Genomic DNA, 24502 nt, shown 5'->3' on the forward strand with positions numbered 1-24502 from the left:
CTTGTTCTCATGTTTTGCTTTCACAGAGTGCTGACTGTTGTTTTACTATTAACACATTCTGCTAGCTTACCTTTATGCCACTATTAGCGCCTTCTTTAGTCTTTTACTCTATCATTAACATAACCTTTGTCTTGTGTTCATGACATCTTTGGCAAATCTCTCCTGACCTCCCACCTATCCCTAACCTTCTATTTTGCTCCACCTGTTCCGTTTCCCCACCACCTCTTCAACTGTACGAAATCCATCAAATTCATACCTCTCTTCAGCTCTGAAGAAGGCTTACAGACTCAAAACATTAATTCTGTTCCTCTCGTCACAGATGCTGCCAGATCTGCTGAGCTTTTCCAGCATTTTCTGTTTTTATTTCAGCTTTCCAGCATCTACAGTATTTTGCTTTTATTTTACATTTCTAATTCCCTTCAGTTTTGAAGAAATCACATTTGAATCAAAACATTAACTCTGTTTCTCTCTCCACAGATGCTGACAGACCTGCTGAGTATTTCCAGCACTTTCTGGTTTTATCACTGACTAAGCTTATTGGACTTTTGGTTAAGCACAATAAATTAATTTGAATTCTGGGCTGAAGTAAGGAGAGTGAGGACTCGGTCTTCAGTACTTAAACGTAATTACCAAGTACTGTATCAATCCAAAGTGAGCTCAGGAGTGGGTGTAGCAGTTCTTTTGTACTTGAATGCTAATCTGTATAAATGGGATAAATGGTTTAATAAAAAAATTGAATTAATGAGTACTGTACTCGATAATGTTTTTAGCACAGTAGACAATATATGTTATCCAATGTACTTGATAATGTTTTTAGCACAGTAGACAATATATGTTATCCAATCACAGCTGATTGTCACACTGCTAACGTATTTGTAATGTTTAAAATCTACTTAAGATTCAAAATATTTTGTGCAAATTTTGTTTGAATCGATGATTGACCCATGGTTTATCTATTCATCCTATATTTCTCAGTCATTCACATGAACTATGATCTCATTAGTGCTTTAGTTGCACATCTTATTTTTGTGAGCTTTTATGTATCTTTATGATAGTAACTATGTGATTTTAATTATTTTTGCAGCGGAAAGCAGCACCTTTGCCTTCTGGTGTCCCTCCAGCCCCACCACCTCCTCCCCTTGGTGGAATTCCAGCCCCACCTCCCCTCCCAGGAGGCATTCTTCCTCCCCCTCCTCCACCTCCCCTTCCAGGTTGTGGACCACCACCACCTCCTCCACTTCCTGGTGGTCCAGGGATACCACCACCACCACCACCACCACCGCCTTTTGGGGGTCCACCTCCCCCACCATCGTGTAGGGGTGCACCACCTCATTTGGGAGCTCCTGCAGTGTTGCCGCATGGACTACAGCCGAAAAAGCAATACAATCCAGAAGCTCCATTGCGAAGAGCCAACTGGTCTAAGGTGAGCATTTGTTGAATGAAAGTGTATTTCTTCCCATGTCAAATATTGTTTCTTGGATGCTTTAGCTTTTGATGCTAAACAACCTGCCTGAAAGATTACTGTTGCAGGTAGCTTTTGTTTCATGAAATAACCTTTGCTCAAAATTGCAAATGCTCAAAGCAGACTACATATATAATCTAAATGTTCCAACTGTAGGAGAAGGAATTATTTTAAATAATGAAAAGCTCAGGTTTCCAATATGTTCAAATTGCTTTTCTCTCTTGTTCCTGTTGCACAGTCATCCCACCTTCCATTTCTCCCTTATCACATTTTGCCCACACTAATCTCTACCTGAACCCATCACTAATCCAAAACAAAAACAAAAATTGCTGGAAAAACTCAGCAAAAATTGCTGGACCTTTGCCTTATGATTCTAATGTCGCTATATCTGGAATGTAGCTCCCTCAAATAAGATTTACACAACCAGTCTCACATCTCCAACTTTAATATCCTTGTTGCCAGCAAAATCTTCATCCTCCACCAGGGAACTCAACATACAGAGAGCTCATTGATTTCCTTATCTGCAAAGTGGAGGCCAAACTTCAGCTGCATTGCATCTTATCCTTTCCCTTTACTACCAAGTTCATCTCTCGTCATTTGGCCCTTTCTTATTCTGACCCTACCCTCTTATATTTTTCCCTGGATTCCTAATCCCTTGAGCCCATTCTCACTAAACTCATAACCATCCAACTTCCTTTCTTGGAAATCAAGCCACCTAAGATTGTAAGTAATTCCTTTTTCTCAGACAGTCCATCTCCCTTTCAAAACTACCACCTATTTCCATCCCTTCAAAAAACCTCCCCATGATCTGTATGTTACTAACAAGCACCCAACTCTAAACACCTTGCCCTCACCAAAATCATTGAATATGCTTGCCTGAACCATTATTCGTCTCTTCCACAGGTCCCTGTTTGAATTCCTTCAATCAGGTTTCTGCCCTTTAACAACATCAAAATGGCTGTAACCAAATTCACTAATGTTATTCTTTGAGACAGTGACTATCGTGCAGTTTCCCTCCATGATCCCTCTATAGCCTTCGATTAGGGCCAGAATGAGCTGTCCACATGTATGCTTATGACACCCAAATCCATCTCTCTCAATCCTTCGACTGCGTCTGTGCTGTTGGACTGATTATCTGATATTTCGCCTTAGATGAGCCACAGTCACTTCTATTTAAAAATTTGGATATTGACGCCTTTGTCTTTGGCTGCCACCATGAACTGCGTGCTTTTTCCACTGGCTTTACCCCTTCCGTAAACACTGTCAGAATCTGAATCTGTATGAAGCTTGTAATTCCCTAGCAAGACTTCTGACCCAATTTCTTGTCCCTCACCAAGGCAACCCGATCCATTTATTCATCAATGCTACTATCTGCTTCTATCTGCTGCTGAAACTCTCTTTCATACCTTTGTCACCTGTAGACTTGGCTATTGCAATTGCTGGCACACCATCCTTCAAAAACATCAGCCCACCCAAAACTCTGCTGCCGTATCCTATCCTGTACCATTTCTATCCTTATTCCCCAGTACTTCAAATATACAGTTCTGTGTCTTTTGCTTAAATCCTTCAACGGTATCACGTTTTCCTATTCTGCAAAGTATTCCCCATCCAACTCTTCAACTGTCAATTGGTGACTCTATTTTCAGATGTCTAGGTGCTACATTTTGGAATTCTTCCACCCAGCACTTCAGTATCTGCCTCCCTTTTCTCTTTTAAGCATCTTTTTAAAATTCATCTCTTTGACCAAACTATTACACACATCTCTTAATAACTCCTACTCCTTTTTGTTCTGAACTCTGGATTTTGGTACCTGTCAACTTGTATTTAGAGAAACATAAATACATTGAAAAAAGTCAGAAGAGTTCGATTAATTTGATGGCTGTATCAAAGAGCTGATATAGGAAAGATGAGCCAAATAGCTGCCTCTTGTGCTGAATGATTCTCTGAATCCATACAAATCCTTAACCTCCTTGCTTAAAATCTCACTAAGGGACTATCTGGGGATTTATACCACGCCGTTTTGGAGTGATTGATGCCCCAGTTGACTCATAGCATGATTTTATATAACCTAGTTTAGACTGAATTTACGTTCATATTGTCTACCCTCAGTTGGGATCCCACAACTTACTGAGACTTTCCAAATCATGCAAGATGAAGTCGGACAGCAAATCATGCACCATAAGTATTTATTGACTAGTAGATCACAACTTAAAGATAAACATTGAATAACAAGAAATTAAAGGATGTGAATAGATGCAGTCAGGGCCATCTAGCAACTTGTACAACAAATAATTAATGGATAGAGTTACTGGATAAAATGAACAACAGCACATCAGTGTATCATGGTAATTTAGCATTACTGGGACATGTGTATTAAATTAGAACTCTCTGCAAGGCTACTAGAAATTGGGAAGGTTAAATTGGGGTTACATCTCCAGATAACTTTTTTATTTCTTTCATAGGATGTGGGCGTCGCTGGCTAGGCCAGCATTTATTGCTGGACCTTAATTGCCCCTGAGAAGGTGGTGGTGAGCCACCTCCTTGAACTGCTGCAGTCCCTGTGGTGTAGGTACACCCACAGTGCTGTTAGGAGAAGTTAACAGTATTAGATGTTAAAAATTACTAAAAAATTAACAGCATTAGGTAGCCAGTTTTTTGGATAGATTAATGTCTAGATGCATATTTTCAGATCTTCAAAAGCTAAGTCTGCAAGTGATATGTTTGAGTGCATCTCTTCCCTTTTGTGGGGCAGATTTTTGAGCTTGGAAGCAAAACCCTGGCGCTTTGAGCTGCTGAGCCCCCGTTGAGGCAGGATTATCTGTTTCACTTGAAACTTCAGTTTTGGTTGACCCCACTAATGTACGTGTGTCACTATCTGTGACTTACCTATGCCTGTAACTGACTACCGTAGGCATACATTTTAACTTCCAGAAGCTGTGGGATAATTTTCCCAGCCCCTTGGATGCAGGTTTAGAGGCAGCAGGGCTGGGAAAGTTTTTTTTTAAAGAAGTGTATTAAGCTGGCTTCCTAATGTTCTTTTGCTTCTGGCTGCTTTTCCCAGTGGGGCCTGCATGCTTGGGAGACAATCTGCCCAGCAGCAGAGTGCCAAGTAAGGTCATTATGGCACCAATTAACTGGCATTTTCCTAAGGCATTGGCAGTTTACTGGAGGCGCATGAGACTCCCACTGTGTCTACAGCTTGTTTCCTTGCAGGAGGTTGGGGCATTATGAATGTGCAGTTATCTTTAAATGAACATATATGGTTTCATTCAGCACATCTGCAGGCAAATTCTTTCAAGTGGAAGCGTTTTCCCTGTCGATAGATCTACCTGATAGTTCTAGGTGTAAGGCTTTGTCTGCTGGTTCCAGCATTAGTAGCATGCCTCAATCTTGTCTGCCTTCTCCCTCTTCATTCACCTGAGCAGCACACACCATTCTTATTGGGGATGCTGGCCACCCTTCCGTCCTGCCACTCTGACCCTCCCTTGTCCGGTGCCCTTACACTGTCCCTAATTGGATGGCACTCCTGGAGGCAACTTCTTAAGTGACTGCCTACGGGAAGATCACACCCAATGTCTCACACTCATTCTTCCAGGTCCCCGACCTGGAGTTCATGTTCACAGCGGGATTGCTACACCAGTGGGAAAATCAGCCCATTTTGTGTCCTCAAGTACCTTTACACATCTGGTAGGTATAGACTACCTATGGGAGAAGATGGAGAATCTTCCAGCTAAGAGAATAAATGAGATAAAGACTGTTACTCTAACATTAACTGGAGGTTTGCATGTGGCCTATTTTTTTATATGTGAAATTCAAAAGAAGCTTTTTGCATTCAACTGACCAATTTGAGTGCTGTGTGTCTTAGAGGTTTTCACCCCTATTGTTGATCATTTGCCAGTACATTTGCTGAGAAATCTAATTTGGTGAAGCATGGGATTTCTCAGACTGACCCCATTTTACCTAAACATTTTCTACTTCTCAAGGGTCTCATAAAAATGTGGTGGAATGTGATATCTTTATGTAGATGTCCTTCACTGGCTACAATTCCCTTCTAAACGGCTTTCTAACGCTGTTAACGAAGATCTTGACTGCACAAACCTTTATTGCTTTTACCTTCGAAAATTTTAAGGATTGATTAGCTGTGAGAGTCTTTTGTTAGTTAAAATACTCGCTGTTTGAACAATTGTATTTTCACAGTAATTTCCTAGCATTCAGTTCCACTACTACCTCCATCTTGTGTTGACATTTTAAGCTAAAATTCCATTTGGGCCCATAATTCAGGCAATTTGCAGGATAATTTTTTTCTCTAGCTCCATGCCTGTACTCTTCTTTCAACTTCTGTGCAGCACCTTGGGACAAATTTTTCCTTTATTAAAGATGTAATGTAAAGGCAAGTTGTTGCATGTCATTGAATTTAAATGAAAATATGATACCACAGCCTTTTGGAAACTTGCTGTTACCGATAATTGTTCCTTCACTGACCCATGGCAGCAAACTGGGGAGAAAAAAAAATCATGTTGCGTTTTGACTAATGTCTTGTACTCCTATTGTAAAGAGGGACTATTTTAGATAAATTCCAGAAACCTGCTTGGATTTTGGAAAATCACTTACATTGAGTGAAGTGGTGAAATACCCATGAATGAATGCTATTTGAAGTACAGAGCCAAGTGATATAAATAAGTTAAAGGGAGTTGTGGAATACAAAAATCTGAGTTGTGTATTAATTTGTTGTGTTCGTGTCTCTAAATCAAACGGATCAGAACTTCATTATATTTGGTGTTACGTGGATTATGTGAGTTTCAATCTAACTGCCTAGTTTTTGCTTCACACATCTGTTTACATGGATTGTATTTTAAAAGTGTGTACTGTATTTTGTGTTGTTTCAATGATATGCTTTGCATTTTGCTGATTTCTAAGATTAAGCAGCTCCTTAATATGGTTTCAGATGGATTTTAAAATCATACCCTCTGTTAAAGTGTTTGTTTATTTTTCTTACTTCAGTAGTGATGACATCAGAAGTTTTGTTTGTGACCACAAAAGATTGACAAAGTAAACTTTGTAACTGCAATGAAAAGTACATTTTTAAAACCTGTTTGACATCAGATTTTCCTGGATCTTAGACGAATTATGAATCTATAATAGTGATTACAAAGCAGTAATCTTATCAAGACATTACGATAAATTTCCTTGTCAAAATGTTATACAAAACAAAATCAGAATATAGTTTCAGATGAAGAAAACCCTTAAATTCTTTGGATCTCTTCCTTCTTAAATTAATTTGGTTCGCATTCTGGAATCACACTGTTTCTTACATGGATTAAGTGCTCTGCACCAGCTTCAATCTACCTTTCTGGTAACCTCTTTTAACTGTTCTTCATATTTCTGGTGTCTATCCTAAATTTTATCGTGATCATTAGCCTTTGTTATTTTATTCTACTGCCCTGGAATAACTGAAAATGCCGTTTTGGATTTACTTTCTCTGTTTTGATAAATATTTTACTTAACTCCTATGAGTTTCCTTCTGAGATTTTTTTTCTCAATGCTGTCAAGCCCTACCTTACAAGTTATCATTCATTGCTGTTGTTTCCAGCATCAGGTCAGCTTCATTGTACCTCATTGGTATTGCCCCAGAGTCTGGATGGCTCACATGCATTGTGCCCTGAACTGAATGCACTACTCCAGGGGCAGAATTTTCCCCCTGTCGGGGGGGGATGTTGATAGGCGGGCACGTGTGGGCGTGCTTCCAATCGGAGGCACTGCGCCATTTTACATGGGCAGGCCAATCGAGGCCCACCCAGCGTGACGTCCGCAGGGAAGTGCTATGCGCTCCCTGTGCGGGCTGGGGGGAATGCCTAAAATCGAGAATGCGCTCTTTTGCGCATGTGCACGAAAGAGCGCACTCATCTCCCTGAGGCTAAGTGCTGCCTCAGGGAGATTGGCTGTACTGTTAAAAAAAAATTAAAAATATAAAAAAAAATGTCACATGAGTTGGGACATGTTCATAATTTACCAAAAAACTTTATTAAAAATTTTAAAACCCTACATGAAACCTCATCCTGCCTGTGGATGAGGTTTCATGTTTTTTCTACTTCCTGCTGGGGCTCCTGGCCTGCCCGCCAACCTTAAGGTTGGACGGGCAGGTTTAATAATTACTTTAATTGATCTGTCAATGGCCTCAGTTGACCATTGACAGGTTGGTGGGCGTGCAGCTGATTTTGCTGCGCCCCTGCCTTCCTGAAAATTTAAATGTGGTGCGGTCACTTCGGGAGTTCTGCCTGATGTGACCGCGCCCACTCGCCAACAGTAAAATCCTGCCCCAGGTGTGGCTTAGACACGGCACTGAACAGATTCAACTTTACTTCCTGGGGATTTGAAATCTACTTATTTGCCAATGTGAGCCAGCTTTTTAGTTGTCTCTGTTGCTGCCTCTCATCATTTAGATGTGGTGGACTGCGAGAGAATCAATTTCCATAGGACTGTTTGAACTTTCTTGTAGTCTCATTTTATTCCTGTCAGAGAATGTATGCATTAAAAAGCAAAATATTGCACTTATTCAAAATCTGAAATATAAGCAGTAAAAGCTGGAAGCACTCAGCAGGTTTGGCAGCTCCAAAGCTCAATACCATCCAGGACAATGCAGTCCACTTCATTGGCACCCCGTCCACCATCTTCAGTATTCACTTCCTCCACCACCAACGCACAGTGACAGCAGCGTATACCATCTACAAATGCACTGCAGCAACTCACCAAGGCTTCTTCAACAGCACCTGCCAAACCCATGACCTCTACCACTTACCCCATACAAGCCAAACACCATTTTGGCTTGGAACTGTATCACTGTTCCTTCACTGTCGCTGGGTCAAAATCCTGGAACCCCGTTCCTAACAGCGCTGTGGATGTTCCTACAACACATGGACTGTAGCGGTTCAAGAAGGCGGCTCACCACCATCTCTACAAGGGCAATTAGGGATGGGCAGTAAATGCTGATTTAGCCATCGACACCCGAATTCCATGAATGAATAAATAAAAACTTACCGGTGCCAAGCCCCCCGCCCTGATTTGTCCAGCATTCTCTGGCAGCATTTGGAGAGAGAAACAGAGTTAATAGATAGGATTTTTCCAGCTAGGTGGAGGTGGGTTATAGGGGTAGAAAAGTCCCAGAAAATGATGTGTCTGGATTCCAACATTATCCTGCCCTTTTTTGACTTTCCCTAGGGCAGAATCTGAGCTCTGTAGGATCTGGGTTCTGCAGAATCTGGCGGGAGAGCAATTGAAGTGATTAAAAAGCCATTAAGTGCCTTTTCACCTCACATTCCTTCTTTCTGAACAGTGCTCAGCTTCCATGATAAGTCTGCACCTCGCCAGGGTCAACAGGTAAGTGCACACCTGGAGGAAATTCTTCAGTGAAAAGGTACCTGTCACTGGAGGAGCCCTGGCACCCCATCCCGGGTCTCTGGGGCTCCTTTGTGCACTCATGGAGGCACATGGAGAGTATTCCAAAACACTTTTGCCTTGTAGATGGTGGACAGACTTTGTGGAGTCAGGAAGTGAGTTACTTGACAGAGAATTCCCAGGCTCTGACCTGCTCTTGTAGCCACAGTATTTATATGGCTGGTCCAGTTCAGTTTCTGGTCAATGGTAACCCCCAGGATGTTGATAGTGGGGAATTCAGTGATGGTACTGCCATTGAATGTCAAGGGGAGGTGGTTGGATTTTCTCCTATTTACCCCATCTTTTGCATTGACTGCCATTTTGCTGGGGGTCCTTTGTGCAATAGTCTGTTAACTGTGGCCTTGATGTCAAGGGCAGTGGCTCTCACTTTACCTCTTGAGTTCAGCTCTTTTGTCCATGTTTGGACCAAGGCTGTAATGAGGTCAGGAGCTGAGTAATCCTGTTGGAACCTAAACTGAGCATCAGAGAGTTGGTTATTGCTGAGTATTTGCTGTTTGATAGCACTGTCGATAACACCTTCCATCACTTTCTTGATGATTGAGTGTAGACTAATGGGCCGGTAATTGACCGGGTTGGATTTGATCTGCTTTTTGAGGATGGGCGTACTTGGGTAATTTTCCACATTGCTGGGTAGACGCCAGTGTTGTAGCTGTACTGAACAGTTTGGCCAGGGGCACAGCTAGTTTGAAGCAGAAGTCTTCATTGCAATTGCTGTAATGTTGTCAGGGCTCATAGCCTTTGCTGGATCCAGTGCCTTCAGCCTTTTCTTGACATCGTGTGGACTGATTCGAATTGGCATCTGTGAAGCTGGGGATCTTAGGAGGAAGCCGAGATGGATCATCCACTTGGTACTTCTGGCTGAAGATGGTTTAACTTACCATTCGAAGGATAGCACCTTTAACAGTGCGATACTCCCTCAGTACTGCACTGGAGAGTCAGCATTGATCTTTGTGCTCAAGTCCTGTAGTGGGATTTGAACCTGGGACCTTGTGACTCAAGAGGCAAGATTTCTCCCAGCTCAATCACAACTGATACACCCAACACCACTTTTTCTCCATCTGCTCTGAGGCCCCTCATAATTTTGAACACCTCTCTAAATCTCCTCCGGCTTTATCCTCTCTTAGGAGAACAACCCAAACTTCTCCAATCTGTCTTTGTAACTGTAATCCCTCATCCCTGGAACTGCTCTCATAAACCTTTCTGCATCCTATCTAAAGTCTACACATCCTTCCTAAAGTGTGTAATATTTGAATTCTCCAGTCCTCTGGCATTATATTCCAGAAAGCCGGTTGGTGAAGGATAATACTGGAGCCAGTTTTCACTCTGACAAATATTTGTTTAGATCAGTGCTTCCAAGACTTTTTCCCAGTGTGACACCATTTTAATGCTTCAGACTTGGTTGACACCAGAATTGTGTGGGAGGCCTTCAGTTCTTTAACTGGTGGGGTTTGGGTAGAGGCGGGGGGTCAGCAGCAAAATTAAACAAAAAAACATAGTAATAATCTTCATTATTGCGTTATTAAAGTGCCAAATTAAAACAAAACATCAGGATACAAAACATCCAGCAGAAAACAAACTGAGCTTCAGTGAGCGGGTTATGCTGAGTAAGTGTCACTTGATCGCACTGTTGAAGACATATTCTATGTCTGCTGGACATAGAAGCTGTGCTAAGACATTTGTCCATGGTGTGTCCTGAAAATTGCTGGTAATTATTGAAATGTCTCTCTTCAGCTGAGTTTTGAGTAGCGCCATGCCAATTAGGAATTCAGGAGTTTTACACATGCAGAGGCTACTTCTTGGACCCACCTTCTCACCCCCAACCCTCCAATTGCACCATGTCCCCCCTCCCCCCCCTCCCCCACTTATTGTCCCTCCATTCAGGATTTCCAATGAGGCTGCCTGTGGACACTTGGTTACTACCCTCTAATGAGGTTTGAGCCGGAAAAAACAAATCGGTTATGTGCATCATGGAGCCGAACCCAGGAGAGAGTCTCTTCTCCATGGTTGCTTTTACGATCTTGAACCTGTCACAACACATGGTTTGGACAGCCCTGATTTGGAGAGTGAGACCTGACAGGCATATACCACCGAACTCAACCACTTATGGTTTCAGTAATTGTCTCTTTGTGATAAAAAAAAACTCAATTTGTGCATCTCCATCTGCATATAATTAAACACAATTGATATACAATTGAGAGGCAGCCCTCTCCCCAACCTCAGAATGATTGGAAGATTATTGCCAGTACTTCCACGATTTTCACTCTCACTTCCCTCAGTATCCTTGGATGCATCCCAAACAGTCCTGGCGACATATCACTTTTTAATACAGCCAACCCTTCTAATGTAAAACAGAATTACCTGGAAAAACTCAGCAGGTCTGGCAGCATCGGCGGAGAAGAAAAGAGTTGACGTTTCGAGTCCTCATGACCCTTCAACAGAAGGTTCTGTTGAAGGGTCATGAGGACTCGAAACGTCAACTCTTTTCTTCTCCGCCGATGCTGCCAGATCTGCTGAGTTTTTCCAGGTAATTCTGTTTTTGTTTTGGATTTCCAGCATCTGCAGTTTTTTGTTTTTAACCCTTCTAATGTGTCCTCTTTATCATTTTATAGCCCTTCCATAATTGCAATTACCCCCTCCTTCACTATGGCTTGTAGCATCTTTCTCTTTGGTAAAGGCTGATGTGATGTATTCATTTGGTACCTCATCCATGCCCTCTGCCTCAATGCATAGATTGCATTTTTGGCCCCTAATTGACTCCAACCCTGCTCTGTTTACCCTTGTATTATTTATGTGCCTTTGAAATACTTTTGGATTCCCTTTCTATGTTAGTTTTCTGTCTCTTCTAATGCTTTCTCTGTGCCTCTCTTTCCTTTTCCCTTGCCCTTCTGAACTTTCCATAATCAGCCAGGTTGTCACTTGTATAATCGACCAGACATCTGTCACAGTACCTTTTCTTTCTATTGCACCTTACTTTCTCACTCTTTCATCGTCCAGGGAGCTCTGGCTTTGGTTGTCCTACCTTTCCCCTTTGGGAATGTACCTTGACTGCACTTGAATCATCTCCTCTTTTGAATTCCATTACAGTTTTGCCTGCCAGTCTTTCATTCCCATTTACCTGGGATTGGTCCATTTTCAACACACTGAAATTAGCCTTCCAAGTATTTTACTCCTTGTTGCTCCTCGTCGTTTTTCATAGCTAATCTAAATCTTATCACTGATCCCTAAATGTTCCCCTACTGATACTTAATCTACCTAACCCACCTCATTTCTCAGAACAAGATCCAGCAATAAATACCTCTTTTCTCATTGGGTTGGAAATGTACTGATCAAGAAATTCTCCCGAATACCCTTCAGGAACTCTTCTCCTTCTCTACCCTGTGCACTATTACTATCCCAGTCTCTTAGGACAATTAAAGTTACCAATTGTTATTACGCTATACTTCTTGCATCTCTGTAATTTCCTTGTAAACTTGCTCAAATCTTTTCTATTAGTTGGTGACCTCGAGAATATCCCTATTAGTATAATTGTATCTCTATTGTTTCTTAATTCTAACCAAATAGATTCAATCCGTGACCACTCCAGGCATCCTCTTTCTCCAGCATGGTAATGTCCTCTGTAATCAAGCCGCCCTACTTTCTTTCCTTCCCTATTTTTCCTGAACACCTTATATCCAGGAAGATGTCGTACCCAGTCCTGCCCTTTTATGAGCCAGGTATCCCTTATCTGCACCTATAGCTCATTAACCTTATTACCATGCACCAGGAATTTACATGCATGCATTGGAAAACTGAATTAGATTCACCTTAGTGTGGCCCCCACCTGATGCCATACTATTTCATACTCTAGTGCTATCTGTGTCTCTCAATCGTTTGTGCACTTTGTTTATCCTTCCTGATGCTATTGTTTCCCATCCCCCTACCAAGTCAAATTAAAACCTTTTCAATAGCACTAGCAAACTGCCCTGTGAGTATGTTGGTCCCAGCTTTATTGAGGCGCAACCTGTCCAGTCTGTACAGGTCCCACCTACCAGAACTGGTCCCAATGTCCCAGGAATTTAAAGCCATCCCTTCAGCCACAGATCTGTAGATTACCAGCTTTGAGGTCCTGGTTGCTGGTCTCCTTTCTAGCTCCCTATAAAATCTGTCTGCATGACTTTATCCCCCTTTCTACCTATTTTGTTGGCATTGACATGGACCATGACTCCTGGCTGTTCACCCTCCCCCCTCAGACTGCTCTGAAGTTGCTCAGTGACATCCTTGACCCTGGCACCAGGGAGGCAACATACTGACCAGGATTAGCAAATGTGGCTGCAGAAGTGCCTGCCTATTCCCCCAACTAATTGTCTGTCATTATTGCTTTCCCAAAGTTCCTCCTACCACTCTCAACCCTGCTGCCCCCACCCCCTACTCCCTCCCCCCACACTGCTGAACCACCTGTGGTGCCGTGGGTTTGGCTCTGGCTGCACACTCAAGGTGAATCATCACCTTGACCAGTACTCACTGCTAAATATCTGTTGGAGAATGAGATGCACTCAGGGGCCTCCTGCACTGGTCCGTCTTGAATGTCTGGCAGTCACCCATCCCCTCTCTGTCTGCCCACCCTTCAGCTGCAGGGTGAGCACTTCCAGAAATGTGCTATCCACAAAATTGTCAGCCTCAACAGCTATATTGCAGTGATGCTAGCTACTGCTCAAGTTGAGAAACCCAGAACTCCAGCTGCTCCGGCTGACAGGATTTTTTTTCCAAAAGTATACTTTTCATAAAATTTGTAAAAGTACATTCCAAGACATTTTGAAATGAACATTACAGAAAGGGCAATAAAATTCAGCTTTTCTCTTCACAGCATGTTGCACTCTGAGGTGTCTGACTACAACTACAATACACGTAATATTTACCATATACATTTCATGTCAAGCATACAACCGAGGGGTTCGACAGTTTCCAGTCCGTTGGTGATGGCAATTCCTATACAAGTAGTTGTCCAGGACACTAGAAGTATGTGGAGTTACCAGTTGCACAGGGACTGAGATCTCCTGCCATTCCTCTATTTATTAGAAAACTAAACTTAACAGAAATAATTAAAGACTTATTGACTTATATATAAAAAGTTTATTTATTGTTTTAATTTACTGAAGTAATATTAAATTATAGCTTCCCTGGCTCTGAGTCAGACACACATCCCTTGCTTAAGGAGCAAAATTAAAGCTGGGTGGGCTGGTGAGCTGTGGGGAGGATGCAGAGATGCTTCAGTGTGATTTGGACAAGCTAACTGAGTGGGCAAATGCATGGCAGATGCAGTATAATGTGAATAATTTGAGGTTATCCATTTTGGTAGCAAAAACAGGAAGGCAGATTATTATCTGAATGGCTATAAATTGAGAGAGAGGAATGTGCAACGAGACCTGGGTGTCCTTGTATACCAGTCGCTGAAGGTAAGCATGCAGGTGCAGCAGGCAGTAAAGAAGGCAAATGTTGGCCTTCATAGCCAGGGTATTTGAGTACAGAAACAGGGATGTCTTGCTGCAATTGTACAGGATCTTGGTGAGACCACACCTGGAATATTGTGTGCAGTTTTGGTCTCCTTATCTGAGGAAGGATGTACTTGCTATAGAGGGAGTGCAGCGAAGGTTTATCCGACTGATTCCTGGGTTGGCGGGACTGACAAATGAGGAGAGATTGAGTCGATTAGGATTATATTCGCTGGAGTTCAAAAGAATGAGGGGGATCTCGTTGAAACCTATAAAATTCTAACAGGACTAGACAAGGTAGATGCGGGAAGGATGCTCCCGATGGTGGGGGAGTCCAGAACCAGGGGTCACAGTCTGAGGATATGGGGTAGACCATTTCGGACTGAGATGAGGAGAAATTTCTTCACCCAGAGAGTGGTAAGTCTGTGGAATTCGCTGGCACAGAAAGTATTTGAGGCCAAAACATTGTATGTTTTCAAGAAGGAGTTAGATATAGCTCTTGGGGCAAAAGGGATCAAAGGGTATGGGGAGAAAGCGGGAGCAGGCTGTTGAGTTGGATAATGAATGGCGGAGCAGGCTCGAGGGGCCGAATGGCCTACTCCTGCTCCTAGTTTCTATGTTTCTATGCAATCACCTACTTGCTGCCCAAGTAATATTAAATTACAGGCCCCTAGCTCTGAGGTTTCACACCTCCCTTGCTTAAAGAGCAAAATTAAAGCTGCAATACTCAGCAACCAATCACTATCTGCTCCCCTGTGATTTCACTCCTTGAGTTTTTTTGGTAATTTGTTCTCAGATCTCTCTCTCTCTCTCTCTCTGCCACTCCTTTTATCTCCACTCCTCTAACCGGCCTCCCACTGTGTAAACCCTATAACATGTTGCAATGTGTTAAAGAAGCTGCAACTATGTTTTTGATGATGACCTGTGTAATAACTATTGCTGAACAACTGACCTGATACTGAAAATATAATTTTGTATTTGTGGAGTGCCTTCACTTGCCTAGGTCACTTAAGCTCAAGAATTCTCTCCCTTCACCTCTACTACGCCTTTCTCCTTTAAGATAGTTCTTAAAGCTTACCTCTTTGACGAAGCTTTTGGTCATCTGACCTAATATGTCAACATGTTTCTCGGTGTCATACTTTGTTTCAAAATGCCTTGGGATGTTTCATTATGTTAAAGGTGGTATATAAATGTAAATTATTGTTGTTGGAGTGTTGTTAAATGTCACCATTAGGGTTTATTGCTTAAACATCTTTTAAAACTATTTTTTAAATTTCAGCTTCCACTTTCACCCCATGTGGATGCCCCAATCCTTATATTGCTATGTGTAAATTTTTTTAAGAAGTGATTTGATTTTAGTGCTTTTTATTTCCTGGTTGGCTATACGTGAGAATTCTTCAAAATGATTGGCTGCTTGGACATCTTGATGTTTTCATGGCAGCTCTAAGCTACAAATTGCCATTAAACTACTCTATAGGCTGTTGCATGGAGAGAGGCGGCAATGTTCTCATTGCAGAGGTTATTAGATCTCCTAAATGAGGCTTTCTTCGTGGTCAATTGTACGCTTGCTTACTTACCATTGACCATGAAATTCAAGCCATTTTTTTGGTCCTCTTCTTTCATCAATGACTCCTGCTCATTGACTCTAAAGGGTGGTCTCCAGTCCAGATCTTTGAAGATTAATTTAGTCAAGTCTATGAGGAAACTGCCTTTTTAAAAAAAACAGTGAGGGTTAGGTGAATTATCTTACCTATGGAAGTGGTAGCACAATCATACACAATTGATACTGGTCATCTTTAGTTGCTTTTGAGATGGCTTATGACATCACTACAGATTTATCAAGACAGAATCTGAACACTGAGAAGTTATGTATCCACTATATTTGGTAAACTTTATCCACTATACTTGGTGCACTTTTCATGTGATGAAAAATGAATGTCAATCTCAGCAAGATATCAGATCTTTCAATATTTAGAAATGGTCCATCATTTCACATTCCGTTTCCCATCTGAAATCTGATTGTTATCTAGAAAATATTTCAACATGCTTTTTTTAATACTACATACTGTATAGTATTATTATTTTAAATGAGCTAGTTGAATTAAATAAGAGTTTATATTGTATTTTCTTTAGTTTATTATTTTAAATGTCAATAAAATATTGAGACAATTGTAGAGCTGTTATAGATCAGATGAAATGTAAACCATCTATTTTTTAAAATACCAATTGTGAAGACTGATTGTACTGTAAACAAACAATTACTGTTTTTTTATTGAGTTAAGCTTATAGTTACTTCAGTTAACTATGGCTATTTCTAAGATCTACGTAAATGAATTTGAAATTTATTTTTTGAGCTTTGAATCTGTACAAAATTATATACAGGATCACAGAATCACACAGTGCAGAAGAGGCCCTTCGGCCGATCGAGTCTGCACCGACACGTGAGAAACACCTGACCTGCCTACCTAATCCCACTTACCAGTACTTGGCCCATAACCTTGAATGTTATGATGTGCCAAGTGCTCATCCAGGGACTTTTTAAAGGATGTGAGGTAACCCGCCTCCACCATCCTCCCAGGCAGCGCATTCCAGACTGTCACCACCCTCTGGGGAAAATAGTTTTTCCTCACATCCCCTCTAAACCTCCTGCCCCTCACCTTGAACTTATGTCCCCTCATGACTGACCCTTCAACTAAGGGGAACAGCTGCTCCATATCTGCCCTGTCCATGCTCCTCATAATCTTGTACACCTTGATCAGGTCGCCCCTCAGTCTTCTCTGCTCCAACGAAGACAACCCAAGTCTATCCAACTTCTCTTCATAACTTAAATGTTTCATCCCAGGCAACATCCTGGTGAATCTCCTCTGCGCCCCCTCCAGTGCAATCACATCCTTCCTATAATGTGACGACCAGAACTGCACACACTACTCCAGCTGTGGCCTCACCAAGGTTCTATACAACTCCAACATGATCTCACTACTTTTGTAATCTATGCCTCGATTGATACAGGCAAGTGTCCCATATACCTTTTTCACCATCCCACTAACATGCCCCTCCGCCTTCAGAGATCTATGGACACACATGCCAAGGTCCCTTTGTTCCTCAGGACTTCTTAGTGTCATGCTGTTCATTGAATACTTCCTTGTCAAATTACTCCTTCCAAAGTGTATCACCTCACGCTTTTCAGGGTTAAATTCCATCTGCCACTTATCTGCCCATTTGACCATCCCATCTATGTCTTCCTGTAGACCAAGACACTCAAGCTCACTGTTAACCACCCGGCCAATCTTTGTGTCATCCGCAAACTTACTAAACCTATCCCCCACCCCCCCCCCCCCCCCCCCCCCACCCCCCATATAGTCGCCTATGTCATTTATACAAATGACAAATAATAGGGGATCGAGCACAGATCCCTGTGGTACACCACTGGACATTGGCTTCCAGTCAGTAAAGCATCCTTTTGTCATCACCCTCTGTCTCCTACAACTAAGCCAATTTTGAATCCATCTTATCAAATTACCCTGTATCCCATGTGCATTTGCCTTCTTTATAAGTCTCCCATGTGGGACCTTGTCAAAGGCTTTGCTGAAATCTATATAAACTACATCAACTACACTACCCTCATCTACACACCTGGTCACCTCCTCAAAAAATTCAATCAAATTTGTTAGGCATGACCTCCCTCTGACAAAGCCATGCTGACTATCCCTGATCAAACCTTGCTTCTCCAAGTGGAGATAGATTCTTTCCTTCAGAATTTTCTCCAATAGTTTCCCCTCCACTGACGTGAGACTCACTAGTCTGTAGTCCCCTGCCTTATCTCTACAACCCTCCTTAAATAGCAGAACCACATTAGCTGTTCTCCAGTCCTCTGGCACCTCCCTTGTGGCTAGAGAGGAATTAAAAATTTGAGTCAGAGCCCCTGCAATCTCCTCCCTTGCCTCCCTCAACAGTCTGGGACACATATCATCCGGCCGTGGAGATTTGTCCACTTTTAAGCCTGCCAACACCTCCAATGTCAATTAGCTCAAGAACCTTGCAGTCTGTCTCTCTCAGTTCCATACCTTCATCCTTATTCTGTTGGGTGAAGACAAATGTGAAGTATTCGGTCAACACTCTTTCGATGTCTTCTGGCTCCACCCATAGATTGCCCACTTGGTCCCTAATGGGCCCTACTCTTTCCCTGCTTATCCTCTTTCCATTGATATATTTATAGAATATCTTAGGATTTTCCCTACTTTTACCAGCCAGGGCTTTCTCATATCCCCTCTTTGCTCATCTAATTGCTTTCTTAAGCTCCACCCTGCAATTGCTGTACTGCACTAATGCATCGGCTGATTTGCTTCCCTGTACCTGCTAAACACCTCTCTTTTCTTTCTCATCGTATCCTGAATATCACTGGTCATCCATGGTCCTCTGGGCTTGTTACTCCTTCCTATCACTCCAGAGGGAACATATTGAGCCTGTATCCACCCCCATTTCCTTTTTGAACGCCCCCCCCACTGCTCCTCTGTGGATTTCCCCACAAGTAGCTGTTCCCAGTCTACCTTGGCCAGGTCCTGCTTTATTTTACTAAAATCTGCTCTCCCCCAATCCAAAACTCATCTATTTCTTTGTCCATAACAAGCTGAAAATGTACTATGTTGTGGTCGCTATCACTAAAAAGCTCCCCCACCACCTCCTCAGCCACCTGTCCAGCTTCATTCCCCAGAATTAGGTCCAGCACTACACCGTCCCTTGTTGAACCCTCTACATTTTGACCTAAAAAGTTCACTCCATCCAAGCCCTTAACACTATGTCTATCCCAATTAATGTTGGGAAAGTTGAAATCACCTAATATAATTACCCTATTGTTATTAATTTCACACACCTCTGTGAATTGTGCACATATTTTCTCTTCAATTTCCCGCTGACTATCTGGGGGCTCCATAATAAACATCTAACAATGTGGCTGCCCCTTTTTTATTTCTAAGCTCTACCCACAAAGCTTCATTCGATGCCCCCTCCAAGATATCATCTCTCCTTACTGCAATAACTGACTCCTTAACTAATAATGCAATGTCTCATCCCCCTCTTTACCCCCTCCCCTGTCTCATCTGAAGATTCTATATCCTGGAATGTTGAGCTGCCAATCCTGCCCCTCCCTCAACCATGTCTCCCTTTAGAATTTTTCTTTATAGTAGGAATATACTTATTTTGAGTGTTCTGAAATGTCTGCCTCTGCTTTTATATTGATCTATCCCCTAGCCTAGTATCCCAGTTCATTTCAGCTAGCTCAGCTCTCATCCCCACACAATTGCCCTTATTTAAGTTTAAACTACTAGTCATAGGCCCACTCTTCTCCTTTTCAAACTGGATGTAAAATTCAACCATATTGTGGTCACTGCTACATAGGGGTACATTCATTCTGAGGTCATTAATTAATCCTGTCACATTACACAATACCAAGTCTAATATAACCTGCTCTCTGGTTGGTTATAGAACTTGCTGCTCTAAGAAAATATCTCAAAAGCAATCTATGAACTCCTCATCCAGGCTACTACTGCCAAACTGATTTTTCCAGCCTACTTAGACCAAAGTCACCCATGATTACTGCCGTCCCTTTTATCACAAGCACACAATATTTCTTCTTATATGCTTTGTCCTACATTGTGGTAACAGTTAGAGGGCTTGTAGACCTCTTCCACTAGTGACTTCTTTAACCTACTATTCCTCATCTACACCCATACCGACTCTACATCGTGAACCAAGGTCATCTCTAACTATTGCACAAATGCCATCCTTGATTAACATTGCTACCCCTCCACTTTTACCTAGCTTCCTATTCTTCTTGAATGTCATATGCCCCTCAATATTCAGAACCCAATCCTTGTCATCCTGCAACCATGTCTCCATAATGGCTATCAGATCATATTTATTTACTTCAATGTGTGCTATCAATTTGTTTACTTTGTTATGAATGCTACACACATTCAGATACAGAGCCTTTTGTTTAGTCATTTTGTTATCTTTGTAACATCTAATCTTGATTCTTTGTGCATTCTTAGGCTTTTTTCTCTCTATACATTCTTTGACCCTCATTTTCCATTTACTATTTTCCTCCCTTATCTTGTTTCTACTCTTTGATATATCACACCTTTCCACATTTGAGCCCTTACCCCCACTATTTCGTTTAAAACCCTCTCTACCTCCCTGGTTATGTGGCTCACTAGGACATTGGTCCAAGCACGGTTCAGGTATAGACCGTCCCAATGGTACAGCCCCCACTTTCCCCAGTACTGGTGCCAGTGCCCCACAAACCGGAACCCACTTCTCCTACACCAGTCTTTGAGCCACGTATTCATCTCTCTAATTTTAAGTACCCTATGCCAATTTGCACTCGAGTCAGGTAATAATGCAGAGGTTTTAACCTTTGACATTTTTCATTAATTGGGCTTCAGATTATTAGAATCTCCAGAGCAGTTTTTCGTGTTATCTTGAATATCGTTTGATATTTTGAACTGCATTCTTAGGTGAATGTGAAATCACAGCCTCTGCCATTTGTGACTGTGAATCATATGAAAAATATGTGTTGCTGATAAATTTGTGAAGATGTGTTTTAATGCATGTAAATAACATTCATGGTTGTTCATCAAATATTGAATCAGCAGTGTTTCATTTAAAACTGTTGAGTATTTTTTGACTTCACTCACATACCTAATTTTTACTTTATTTTCCCTTGAAGCTTCTCTGTACACTATTATTCCTCATCTAAATGAACAGGAGCTAATATATATCCTGGTATCTATGGTGATTGCTCTAGCTGTTCAATTGAACATGCTTTTGAGCAGCAGGCAATAACCTGTTCTATTTTTTTTCCTCTTTTGGTCCCTCCTGAGAAAATTTCCTACAACCACTTGATGTTTTCCCAAAGACCTGGGAGATGAAAAATGCCACTGTTTGCACCTCCTGTCTCCTTCGTTGTGGTAAAATTTTCCAAAACATTTTACGACACCCACAGCAATAACCATAGGGGATATGATGGGGTGGTGGTAATGTCACTGGACTAGTAATCCAGAGGCCCAGGTGAATGCTGTGGGGCTGCAGATTCAAATCCTACCATGGCAACTTGTCATAAAAATCCATCTGATTCACTAAAGTCCTTTAGGGAAGAAAATCTGCTGTCCTTACCTGGTTTGCCCTATATGTGATTCCAGACCCACAGTAATGTGGTTGACTCTTAGCTATCCTCTGAAATGGTCTAGCAAGCCACTCAGTTGTATCAAACTACTACTATAGAAAAGAGCAAGAGGATAACTGAGGAAACTGTAGGGCCAATTTGAGACCATAAAAGGGAACATGTGTATGGAGGTTTAAGACTGGGGCATGCTTCTCAATTAATATTTTGCATCCACCTTCACAAAAGAAGGGGATGATGTAGACATTGTAGCTAAGGAGGGGTATGAAATATTGATGGGATAAGAAAGGTGAAAAGAGGGATTCATTTAAAGGAGATAAACCATCTGACAATAATATTTATCCCAGGCTGTTAAGCAAGCAAGGGAGGAAATAATGGAGGCTGTGACCATCACTTGCCAAACCTGTCTGGCTGCAGATGTGCTGGTGGAGGACTGGACAGCTGCCAATATTGTACCGTTATTTATAAAGTGAGGAAGAGGGAGACAAAGAAATCACATGCTAGTCAATGGAAACTCACTGGTGGGCAAATTATTCGAAGATGACCTAAGGAATGGTATTAATCGTTATTTAGAAAAACATGGATTAATTAAGGACAGTCAGGTGAATTTCTGAATGGGAGGCCGGTCTGTCAAATTCATCCTTTTGAGGAGGTAACGAGGAGAGCTGATGAGGGTAGCATATTTGATGTACTCTGCATGGATTTGAATCAGGCTTTTGTAAGGTCCCAAATGGCAGACTGTCAGAAAAGTAAAAGCGCATGGGATCTGAGAGAAAGTGGCAAGTTGGATCCAAAATTGGCTCTATGGCTCCAAAATTCCACTAATGGTGAATGGTGATTGCGTGTTTTTGTGTCTAGAATTGGACTTAAATGTAGGAGGCATGGTTAAAAAGTTGCAGATTGGTCATTTAGTTGATAGTGAAGAGGAAAGCTGAATAAAACCGGAAGGTACCAGTGCACTAGTCAAGTGGGAGGAAACGAGTAAGTGAATTTAACCTGGAGAAGTGTGAGGTAATGCATTTGGGAAGGACAAGAAAGGCAAGGGCATGCACAATAAATTGTAGGTTGCAAAGAAGTGGAAATGGGGCTATGGAGTGCATGTCCACAGACCCTCGAAAGTGCAGCATGGGCTGATAAGGTGGTTAAGAAAGCAAAATTAATGTCTTCTTTATAAATCAAGGCATAGAATATAAAAGTGGGGAGGTTAAGCTAGTTAAGTTTAGAACACTAGTTAGGCCATAGCTATAAGAGTACTGTGTACAGTTCTGGTCACCACATTACAGGTAGAATGTGATTGCACTAGAGAGGGTACAGAAAAATTTACGAGCATGTTGCCAGAAATGTCAAATTTTAGCTTTGAGGAAAGATTGGAGAGACTGGGATTGTTTTCTTAGGGACAGAAGAGGCTGAAGGGAAATTTAATTGAGGTGTATAAAATTGAGGGGCCTAGATAGAGTGGATAGGAAGGACCAACTTCCCTTAGCACTGGCCAATAACCAGGGGCTTAGAATTAAAATACAGCAGGGTTAAGAAATTAGTGTTTGGATCTATTTAATCAAGTAGTTTGGCATCAACATCTGAGCTCTGTTGAGTTACTTTTTAGCATTGTGGTAAATTGACTGAATGCTACTGAATACACCGAGCTTCCAGTTTCTCTTTCAAAGCTATTCTTCAAAATTGCACTCCCAATTTGTTGTTCACAAAATTAAGATATTAAATAGAAAGTGAATAGTTGGAAAATTAATCCTCGCTTCAGCAAATAGTGCAGCTGTTTTCCATTTGCCAGAATACATATTTTTGCAAGAATAAGTTTTAAATGTGGATGGAAAAATGAGAATACATAGCAGATTTTTACCGGCAGCAAGTACAAGTACCAAGTACTTTGCAGTCAGATTGTAACTCCAACCTCTGTCAAAATATGTATTCAGGAAGCATCAAAATGTGTCAAAGTATTGGAGAATTATTTTCCCAAGCTACCTGAGGATTTTAAAATTTGCCAATATGTCAAATGCTTTGATGTTTCCTTAATATTTAAGATACCATCTAGCAGAGTCCTGTAAATGGCATCATTGTGCTGTCAACCATAACAAAAGTTATAGTACGTTGATGGGATTGATCAGAATTTATATTTTTCACATTGCAGATGTAGAACAAAATGTGTGATGAGACAAAAATGTTCTTTTGTTGTCTGGCTTTGTTCAGGAGATTTGGTTGATTTGGTTCCTTCTATAATTGAAAGGTTAACTAGCAAAAGGTGAAGTAAATACATGTTTATTTTCTTGCTAGCTACACTCAAAAATAGAGCTAGAAGGTATAATGATACATAGCAATTTAACTGACAGTTAAAGGAGCTTACTGATAAAGGCAAAGAAATAGATTCAGGAAAAGTAAATGAGTTGTTATGATCCCCGTGGAGGAACTATAAACCAAAAGCACACAATTTACTGAATGACCCCAAATGAAAAAAATACCAACAAGATTCAACTTTTTGTAGCTTTTACTTTAACACAAATCAGAACGAGCACATGAAATTACACATGAATTAACAGGCAAATGACGCTTCAAATAAAATGGTAAATTTCGCTTTAAGTGGCTGTCAAAACAAAGATATGTTTTACACAACCACAAGCATTCACATTGCTCCCTGCACAAATGTGACACTTTGTAGCTACAGAGTTTCAAAATGTGCAAAACTCTTTAATCATGCAGAGTAGGTCAGGAGTCCTATCCGACAGCAGCTTTCACATTCAAGTTTCATGGATACAATTTGCATCAGCAGGGCACACTTTTATGAACTCTCTCCCTTTGGTCACGACTGTTCTGATGGTGTAGCTTTTCAGAGTTTCAACTGACCAATCAATTCATGGTTTGGACACTTATGGGAAAACACCCAGCTCTTTAGTGTCATTGAGCTATTCACACAGCTAGCCAGGTTTTAAGCCT

The 24502-nt window shown here is 41.5% G+C and overlaps 1 protein-coding gene across 6 annotated transcripts in view; it reads left to right on the forward strand.

Annotated features, from left to right (window-relative positions):
* diaph2 (diaphanous-related formin 2) overlaps window positions 1–24502 on the forward strand; it is an 865163-nt gene that overhangs the window by 327770 nt on the left and 512891 nt on the right. For all 6 annotated transcript variants that reach the window (XM_041195327.1, XM_041195330.1, XM_041195331.1 and 3 more), the window contains one exon: window positions 1085–1423. In XM_041195327.1, coding sequence (XP_041051261.1) covers window positions 1085–1423 — 339 coding nt within the window. The remainder of the gene's footprint in view (window positions 1–1084; window positions 1424–24502) is intronic.

The sequence above is a fragment of the Carcharodon carcharias genome, chromosome 9, assembly GCF_017639515.1.
Source record: "Carcharodon carcharias isolate sCarCar2 chromosome 9, sCarCar2.pri, whole genome shotgun sequence".
In the NCBI taxonomy this organism is placed as follows: Eukaryota; Metazoa; Chordata; class Chondrichthyes; order Lamniformes; family Lamnidae; genus Carcharodon; species Carcharodon carcharias.